The following is a 10,447-nucleotide window of genomic DNA, read 5'->3' on the forward strand; positions in this document are numbered from 1 at the left end:
ACTGTTTTATATCTATGTATGTGATACTATCACCATCTGTATATGTGCGTATCACTATCCTATGACTTTTGTTATCTCAGTGTACATCATAAGCAGCAGGCAAAGAAGATAACAAAAATAGTCATTTTTGTCAATCACTCTAATGAAAAAATAATTTTAAAGGTTAATACACATGATAACAGAATAACTAGTGACTTTAGTCACTTTTCAACACTGTTTTAGTGCAAGTCATGTCTGCAAGTTGCCCTGTTTAATACCATTCTTTGCCTCATCCCAGCCTCTCGCCACCCTTGCTACCCCCCACCACCCACCCTCCACCCCCACATTGCAAGCAATCAACAAGAATTAGTCTTATCCTGGATGCCTTGCCTCAAGTAATGCAGAATAATTGCCCTCCTCCAGCCTGTGATATGGCCATAATATACTGCTGATACAAGTAACACTTCATAAGATCTCACAGTAAAGACAGTATCTCCCCTCCTGTGCCACTATGTCATAAGCAGACCTCATCCCCTCCACACTTCCCTACCACTCTCTCTCTATTCATGAGGTTTAAAAATATTGTACTGATTAACATTGCCATTATTTTAGCAGCAGCAGTGGTATTGAATGTGCCAACGGGGTGTCGGGGTGGTCTAGCACTTGGATGGTTGAACATCTGGTCTGCCGAATGCTGTTGGCAAGTGGCTCTGGTCTCAAAAACTGACATACAGGCAGGAGAGCAGTGTGCTGACCACATGCCCCTCCATATCCGCATCCAGTGATGCCTGTGGTCTGAGGATGACATGGCGGCTGGTCGATACTGCTGGGTCTGCCAGTGCCTGTAGATGGAATTTTCATTTCCCATGGTAGTGAATAGAGGGGATTTATTTGATCTGCCTTTGTTAAACTGCACTGGAACACACAAACATAATTTCATATTACCTTTTTATATTGCTCGTTTCAGTCCCTGTGTCATCAAGACACTAATTTTTGTGATACCAACAATATCAAAATATCAGGAAAATGACTTTGCTACTGAAGTTGTTGACAGATTTGCACATTTCCATTCTGGTAGCCACTTTTTAAAAATTAATATCTGCCAATTTGTGGCTTTATGCTTTGCTAAGTGCTTATGGGTCACTTGATCCAAAATTAGGGGTTTGCGGCTAGTACACTGAAGTAATGATGTGGCATGTGAGGCATGCTGAGATGTCTCAGCTTCTACGCTGCAGGATATAAATCATATTCTGTTGCTTACAAATTATTTAGGAATAAAGGAGATGACTCACAAAACTCAGAAGCTCTGTGTCATCGATAGGTACACAAACAAAAGGTAGGGAACTTGGCTAGCTTTCAGAATACACTTCCTTTTTCTAGCTGAAGCAAAAACATGCACACAAACACACATACATTCACTCACATGCATACAACTGTCTCCGTCCATTGTGCTCAGTTGACCGCCAGCTCTTTACCAGTAAAGAGCTGGCAGTCAGCTGAGCACAGGAACAGGAGTGTGCATGTGAGTAAGTGTCCGTGTGTGTGTGTGTGTGTGTGTGTGTGTGTGTGTGTGTGTGTGTGTGTGTGTGTGTTTCGTGCATGTTTTTGCTATAGCTATAAAAAGGAAGTGTATTCTGAAAGCTAGCCAAGCTCCTTACCTTTTTTTGTGTGCCTGTTAATAATGAAGCACTTCTGCCTTTCGGTGAGTCACCTCCTTTATTCCTAAATAATTAATAATTTTCATCCAGAACTTTCTGTACATTAACATTCCATAGATTGTAGGGAGAGGAATATTAGATATTTGTAAACAAGTCATTGATCTTCAGTCTAAGTGCAGTACAATATAATATTTTAAAATCATTATATGTAGGAATATAATTGCACAAATATGAATTATATTTATAAAATGAAACATTATTTTTAATAGTCCCTATGAAAATACCCTGCAATATAGTAAAATGATCAGATGAGAAGGTCTTCAACTGGTTTCTTAACTACACTCTGTTACCCATAGTACATTCAATTTTCCCCAGAAAGGGACAGAATACATAAGTAGCTATGTGTAGTAGGTGCGACAATAAAGTAATGAGACTGATTTTCTTTGCAAGATGTGGCAACCCTGTAGGCTTGCATAGGCACGATATCTTTGACTTTGGTCTATAAGCTGCTTCTAGTCTAAGTGGCACATCGATGCAGCTACTCAGTTGTGAGTTGTGCAGTAATAAGTTAACGCGTGTTTGTGTCTCTCGTCACTGAAATGGAACCACATAATATTGCGAAATGGTGCGCCATTTCTTTTTGCATTAAATTTGGTGAAAACCCCTCAACAACTTACAGTAAGCTTCAGAAGGCTTTTGGAGAGGAGGTTATGTCAATAGCTCAAGTTTTTCGTTGGCATAAAATGTTTAGTGAAGGCAGAACGAATGTTGAAGATGAAGACTGCAGTGGACAACCATCAACCTCACAAATGGATGTCAACTTGGCCAGGGTGTGTGAACTCGTATGATCTTATCAAAGATTATCTGTGAAAATGATTGAAGAAGAACTTAACTTTGTAAAAGAGTTCTTCGTGTCCATGCCTATATGGCTGATAACTGGATTCTGCATCACGATAATGCGCCATACCGTACTGTTCTGTCAGTACAGCAATTTTTAAATTCAAAACAAATTTCAGTACTATCACAGCCACCTTCTTCACCAGATATCACTCTGTGTGGCTTTTTTCTATTTCAAGAGTCAAAATGGCAGTCAAGGGACGCCATTTTCAAACAACACAAGATGTCCAAAACGCTGTGACGAATGTCTTGGAGGATATTACAGAAGATGAGTTCCAGAAATGTTACCATCAATGGCAGAAGCACTGGAAAAGTGTGTGCAAACAGAAGGGAACTACTTTGAAGGAGACAACACTAAATTTGACTAAAACGGCAAGCAAAGTTTTTTTCACAGCAGTCTCATTACTTTTTGTCACACGTCTTACTAATGATAAAACAATGTTCTTGTTTGTCTCTGGTCCTGTGCTGTAATGAAGGTATAAATTATTTCTTAGGAAAACAGTGTTTCTGCAGTCTATCTGACTCTTTCAACTCAACTGCATGAAATCCTCATGTACACTAACATACAACTATTTGAGTAGCTTTATGTGTTAACAGTCAGTCCCTCTCAGCAAAATTTTATGCAGTCCTTACTTTCTAGACTTTAAAAATGCTGGTGCTGTCTTCATAAACAAAGGTAGTACAAAAAGATGAAGGAGTTTACACGCTAGTAGAGAGAAAAAAAATATTGACATTATTGTATTGGTTCAGAAAACAGAAGGGCCGTCCAGCAGGGCTTGAGCAGTGACAGACTTGACTGGAATACGATTCTTCTTGTCTCCAGCTGTTGTAGCAAATTCGATGTTCTCGATGGTCTTGTAGACTGTCTGTTTAGAATGGCGCCGATATCTTCTGTACAGCATATTGGCAGCGTTCAATGCAGTTGCCTGTGCAGCAGCAGCAGCAGCAGCGCGACTGAGCCGCTACACGGCGCTCGCTCGCTTATATACAAGTCCGATAACGCGTGACCTTGAGTCGGACGCCGTTCTAAACAGACAGTCTACAAGACCATTGAGAACATCGAATTTGCTACAACAGCTGGAGACAAAAAGAATCGTATTCCAGTCAAGTCTGTTGCTGCTTAAGCCCTGCTGGACGGCCCTTCTGTTTTCTGCAGTTGCAGACTTAATTTTAGTTTAGATACACTCCTGGAAATGGAAAAAAGAACACATTGACACCGGTGTGTCAGACCCGCCATACTTGCTCCAGACACTGCGAGAGGGCTGTACAAGCAATGATCACATGCACGGCACAGCAGACACACCAGGAACCGCGGTGTTGGCCGTCGAATGGCGCTAGCTGCGCAGCATTTGTGCACCGCCGCCGTCAGTGTCAGCCAGTTTGCCGTGGCATACGGAGCTCCATCGCAGTCTTTAACACTGGTAGCATGCCGCGACAGCGTGGACGTGAACCATATGTGCAGTTGACGGACTTTGAGCGAGGGCGTATAGTGGGCATGCGGGAGGCCGGGTGGACGTACCGCCAAATTGCTCAACACGTGGGGCGTGAGGTCTCCACAGTACATCGATGTTGTCACCAGTGGTCGGCGGAAGGTGCACGTGCCCGGCGACCTGGGACCGGACCGCAGTGACGCACAGATGCATGCCAAGACCGTAGGATCCTACGCAGTGCCGTAGGGGACCGCACCACCACTTCCCAGCAAATTAGGGACACTGTTGCTCCTGGGGTATCGGCGAGGACCATTCGCAACCATCTCCATGAAGCTGGGCTACGGTCCCGCACACCGTTAGGCTGTCTTCTGCTCACGCCCCAACATCGTGCAGCCCGCCTCCAGTGGTGTCGCGACAGGCATGAATGGAGGGACGAATGGAGACGTGTCGTCTTCAGCGATGAGAGTCGCTTCTGCCTTGGTGCCAATGATGGTCGTATGCGTGTTTGGCGCCGTGCAGGTGAGCGCCACAATCAGGACTGCATACGACCGAGTCACACAGGGCCAACACCCGGCATCATGGTGTGGGGAGCGATCTCCTACACTGGCTGTACACCTCTGGTGATCGTCGAGGGGACACTGAATAGTGCACGGTACATCCAAACCGTCATCGAACCCATCGTTCTACCATTCCTAGACCGGCAAGGGAACTTGCTGTTCCAACAGGACAATGCACGTCCGCATGTATCCTGTGCCACCCAACGTGCTCTAGAAGGTGTAAGTCAACTACCCTGGCCAGCAAGATCTCCGGATCGGTCCCCCATTGAGCATGTTTGGGAGTGGATGAAGCGTCGTCTCACGCGGTCTGCACGTCCAGCACGAACGCTGGTCCAACTGAGACGCCAGGTGGAAATGGCATGGCAAGTCATTCCACAGGACTACATCCAGCATCTCTACGATCGTCTCCATGGGAGAATAGCAGCCTGCATTGCTGCGAAAGGTGGATATACACTGTACTAGTGCCGACATTGTGCATGCTCTGTTGCCTGTGTCTATGTGCCTGTGGTTCTGTCAGTGTGATCATGTGATGTATCTGACCCCAGGAATGTGTCAATAAAGTTTCCCCTTCCTGGGACAATGAATTCACGGTGTTCTTATTTCAATTTCCAGGAGTGTATAAATGATTCATTTCGTCATGGTAACGGATGGTTTACTGTAGCCATTGTTTGTGGAGGTACAGGAGTACCAAATGTTCCTGGACTTGAAAGTTTTGTGGACAGAAACATTATTGCTTTTCGCACCTACCATATGGCCGAACTTGCCGATAAAGACTTTGGTAAATCAGCATATATGTCGCCTTCATCTTTGTCTTTATATACTCGTAACAGGAGTAACAGCCAAAAAACGGTCAAGGGTACATCTAGGATCTGTTGGCATAGAGTATGTAACAGTGTGATATAATTGATGATACTAATCGCCATTCCAAATGTATGACATATGCGGAACATTTGGGTGGGGTCCTACAAACTGGGCCCACTAGCCGATCTAAACAAACAGTCTACAAAACCATCGAAAACATTGAATTTGCTACAACACCTGGAGACAAGAAGAATCGTATACTAGTCAAGTCTGTCGCTGCTCAAGCCTTGCTGGACGGACCTTCTGTTTTCTGTGGCTGTCGACTTAATTTTAGCTTAGATATTAATGATTCATTTGGTCATGGTAATGGATGGTTCACTGTAGCCATTGTTCATGGAGGTTCTGGAGTACCAAATGTTCCTGACTTAATTTTAGCTTAGATATTAATGATTCATTTGGTCATGGTAACGGATGGTTCACTGTAGCCATTGTTCGTGGAGGTTCTGGAGTATCAAATGTTCCTGGACTCGAAAGTTAGCCGGCCGCCGTGCATACACTAGAACATCCAATATGCGTGGCCGGGATAACACCAAAAATTGAAAAATCAAATTTCCAAAAACTGACAATGCCAACAGATGTACCCTTGGCCCAATAACATATTTGCCAAATTTTACCATAAAATTTGCACTATTCACAAATTTATTGACAAAACACGATTTCAGAGACTAAGTCCCATACGGAACTCCATGTATACGGACTTTAACTTTCGTCTCTTAATCTCCCCGCGACAATTCTAAGTCCAAGCGGTGACGTCATCACGCCGCATGGCGTGATCAACACATGTAACAAAGAAAACTTATTCTAACATTAACCAAATGACATCAAACTTACACAAACATCATAATACAATGTGTGGGGGTTAGGGGGGTCACAACAGACTCCCTCCACACCTAAAAGTCGCTCCGTCGACATATTGATCTATAGCGTCAGCCAAAAAACGGACAAGGGTACATCTAGGATTTGTTGGCATAGAGTATGTAACAGTGTGATATAATTGATGATACTAATCGCCATTCCAAATGTATGACATATGCGGAACATTTGGGTGGGGTCCTAGGGGCTTGGCCCACTAGCCGGTCGCCGGGCATACACTAGAACATCCGGTATGCGAGGCCGGAATAACACCAAAAATTGAAAAATCAAATTTCCAAAAACTGACAATGCCAGCAGATGTACCCTTGGCCCAATAACATATTTGCCAAATTTTACCATAAAATTTGCACTATTCACAAAGTTATTGACAAAACACGATTTCAGCTAACAGCTGAGCAAAGAATGCAAATCATCATAGTTGGAACTAAGACACCATTATTTACAGAACAATAAATTCAGTAAAAACATACTGACAGTATCTCTAAGACAGCACACCCAGGCTGACCACTAATAACTTGTTCAGGTCAATAATCAAGAGTCTGTAGCTTGTGGTCAGGTTACATATACTATTCAGTACATAGTCTACGATTCATTTCTGGAGCAGAAGCCACTCTGTATGTCAACTTTCCATGAAATGACATTATAGTCCGTCCCCTCCTCCAGGTGCTTGCACTTCTCGTTTGAGCTATATTAGCTTGCCACTATATTGCAGATATAGCAGCACCTGAAGATGATAAGCAACTGCCTTTCAGAAATATTCTGTGATTACTGTGGCAGCAGCTAATGCTTTGACCAAGAACTACTTAAGCTGAGTAAGATTAGTTTTTGAAAGATTTGGGGTTAAAATATTTCCTGACAACTATGTAAGATAAGTTTTTGAAAGATACACAGTCAAACTATTGATTACTAAGTTTTCGCATTACTTATTCATTTTTGTTTTTCTTGATTACTACATAGTGCAGCTGCAAGCCTTAATGTCAATTCTTGCATATTAGCAAACATTGCTACCTTGGTTATTAATGTAAATAAATAAAAGAAATGGTCCATCATCAACTGCAAAAACGGCTCAGGGATCCTTTTCTTAATATATTCTCACTTTTAATTCAATATTACACATGCATTTGGCTGTGCTTAGGTCCAAGCTCAGTAGATATCATAACAAGTGTTTATAGAAGTCTTATAAACAAGTGTACTTAACATACCTGCTCCAAATAAGAAGTTATGTATTTTTAAACAACACTTTATTCACAAAGAAGATCTTCAAGCTCAGAGCACCCAGAAGAACATGGGTTGAGAGGGTATGTGATGTTATTCCAGAAATTACAAACTTGAGTCATATTGGCAGAATGAGCCCACATCAGTATGACATTGTACTGCCTCTGGTCCAAATGCATCTCTTTATTCAGTTTGGAATCATGTCATAAGACCATTGTACCCTCTCCTAAAGTAAACTGGTCCACAACTGTTGTTACCATGATAACGGGGATACTGGCGTTGGGGCGGAGTTGATGTCCACCCTTGTCCCAACCATGTTTTGTTGGGGACACATCTGGGGAACTCATTGGCTGCAGATGTATCTCAACAACAATCTGGTTATTCAGGATACATCCCACTTGTGGGCAAACATTTTCTGCTGAAAAATTGTTCCATGATACGGTCACAGTAGAGGTAACACATGAGGTTGCAGGTTGTCTGAAACATATTGTTGTACCATCAGCGATCCCTCAGTCACTACCAGCCTAGATATGAAGTCACACCTGATGGCTCTCCATGCCACAATGACAGGAGTAACACCACAGTGCCATCCCAAAACACTAGAAAAATGGGAATCATCCCCAAGTTCAAATGGTTCAAATGGCTCTGAGCACTATGGGACTTAACTTCTGAGGTCATCAGTCCCCTAGAACTTAGAACAACTTAAACCTAACTAACCTAAGGACATCACACACATCCATGCCTGAGGCAGGATTGAACCTGTGACCGTAGCAGTCACACGGCTCCAGTCTGTAGCACCTAGAACCGCTGGACCACTCCAGCCGGCCATCCCCAAGTTGCCACTGTGCTTGTCGATGATGGCGATTCAGGGTAGTGCAGAACTGTGATTCATCACTGAACAGAATGCAATGCCAGTCATCAACAGTCCATGCTCTCTAGTCATGACACCATTTTTAACACAACCAGTTATATTGTGGTGGTAATGGTAGCCTACACCTAATTTCCTACTCTGGATGCTGATAGTCTCTGGTCAGAGGTGTTTGATGACACACAATATTGCAGAGAGTCCACTACTTGTTCTCAGGTGAGAGGTGTAGATATGAAGGGATTACAGTGTGCTTGGTGCAATTTACAGTTACCTTCCTTTATGGTGGTCAAAGATGGTTGAGAAGAAACTTGACAATGAGTATGTCTGCCTTCACCTTTACATGCAGTCTAACATCAAGCCATTGTCACATACAAATGCCCCACAAATCTGGATGTTGAATGCTTCAACCAGATGACCAAGAGGAGACACAAAATGATACACCTTTAAATTCTGTCGGGTGCTTATAATTCTTTCTCACATGTGTACATGGCATTGCTGTGTCCTTCATGATGTCCACTTAACTTCTGACACTGCCCACACCTCTTATATTCTCTAACAGGCCTAGTAACAACACTAAACATGGCCAACACTAATGCACTCTAGTGGGCATAATTTCCGTCACAGAGAACTGCAGCTCTAATCTTTTACATACCCAGCAATGGTATGTATGCATATGAAGTTACGTTGCCATCTCACAAAACTGTCTTGGTGTTTCACTTTTTTTCAGGTTGGGAGGAGAGGGAGAGAGGAAGAGGAAGAGGAAGGGAGGGAGGGAGGGAGGGAGGGAGAGAGAGAGAGAGAGAGAGAGAGAGAGAGAGAGAGAGAGAGAGAGAGAGAGAGAGAGAGATTGTATAGTTATATATTTATAAGGGAGAATATTATAAACAAGTGTACTTCACATACCTGTCCCAAATGAGAAGAAGTGTATTTCTAAACAACACTCGGTTCACAAATAAGGTCTTCAAACCCATTTTTTCTGTTCTTTGGTCAGACAAGTATTTTAGCTTGGTGTGGGTATCATTTGGCAATACCGTGCCATTGGCTGAAGCTACTTTCTGAAGCACTTTAAGAGCACCCTCTGGATATCCTTTGGCAACAAGCCAACGTGGAGACTCTGGTAGGTACCTGTACAATGAAAAGATCGGTTTTTAATACATTTTGGAGGTTTTAGTGTATAGTAAGGTATGTATCCTAGGACAAGCCTAGAACTCCATAAGGGTCACTGGGTCAATTAATGAAATGAACAAAGCATAAAAATGCTAAAACTTTGTGGTTTTCTGACAATATTGTAATTCTGTCAGACATGGAAAAGGACTTGGAAGGTCACTTAAACAAAATGGGTAATGTTCTTAAATAGAAGCTATAAGATTAATATCAACAGAAGCAAAACAAGGAGAATGCAATGTCGTTAAATGAAATCATGTTGTACTGAAGGATTTACATTACAAAAAATGATGCTAAAAGTAGCAGATGACTTAAGCTATTTGAGCAGTTAAATAACTGATCATGGCCAAAGTAAGTAGGATGTGAAATGCACATTGGCTTTACCACAACAACCATTTCTGAAAAGAAAATTTAATATAAATTTAAGTGTTTTGTAGTGTTTTCATAAGATGTTTGCCATTTATCTAAAAATAATGGTACAACTTAACTAAAAGAAGCAATCAGTTGTTAGGAAACATCTGGATGCATCTGGGAATTGTGAATTTGGTGAAGGAGAAACTGTAGATAGTAAAAATTGCAGAGGGAGACAAGTTTCACTATCATGAGCAAGTTAAAGTGGATGTAAACTGCTGTAGTTATGCAGTGATGAATAGGCTTGCACATGATATACTAGTGTGGAGAGCTGTAATAAACCAGGCTTTAGACTGAGGACCTCAAGAAAAAGAAATATTGAGAATGGAGCCTGAAACATAGTGAGATGGATTCACCACATATTATACCATGCTTCTACCTTAGATAATGAACACTGGTGATCCATCACATAGGTATACATGCATCAGTAATATAGTAGATTGAATTTTAATATTTTTATAAATAATTGTCACACAATTAAATAAAGTTATTTCCTGAATTAAAAGAGGGACACTACTATTAAATGTGATCCTT

General features: G+C 42.1%; 1 protein-coding gene across 1 annotated transcript in view; it reads right to left on the minus strand.

Annotated features, from left to right (window-relative positions):
• Positions 1–9,358, minus strand: part of LOC126298460 (solute carrier family 22 member 8-like) — a 50,734-nt gene extending 41,376 nt beyond the window's left edge. The window contains exon 1 of the mRNA XM_049989791.1: positions 9,242–9,358. Coding sequence (XP_049845748.1) covers positions 9,242–9,309 — 68 coding nt within the window. The 5' untranslated portion in view covers positions 9,310–9,358. The remainder of the gene's footprint in view (positions 1–9,241) is intronic.
• Positions 9,359–10,447: the final 1,089 nt, after the last annotated feature.

The sequence above is a fragment of the Schistocerca gregaria genome, chromosome X (assembly GCF_023897955.1).
Source record: "Schistocerca gregaria isolate iqSchGreg1 chromosome X, iqSchGreg1.2, whole genome shotgun sequence".
NCBI classification, from domain to species: Eukaryota; Metazoa; Arthropoda; class Insecta; order Orthoptera; family Acrididae; genus Schistocerca; species Schistocerca gregaria.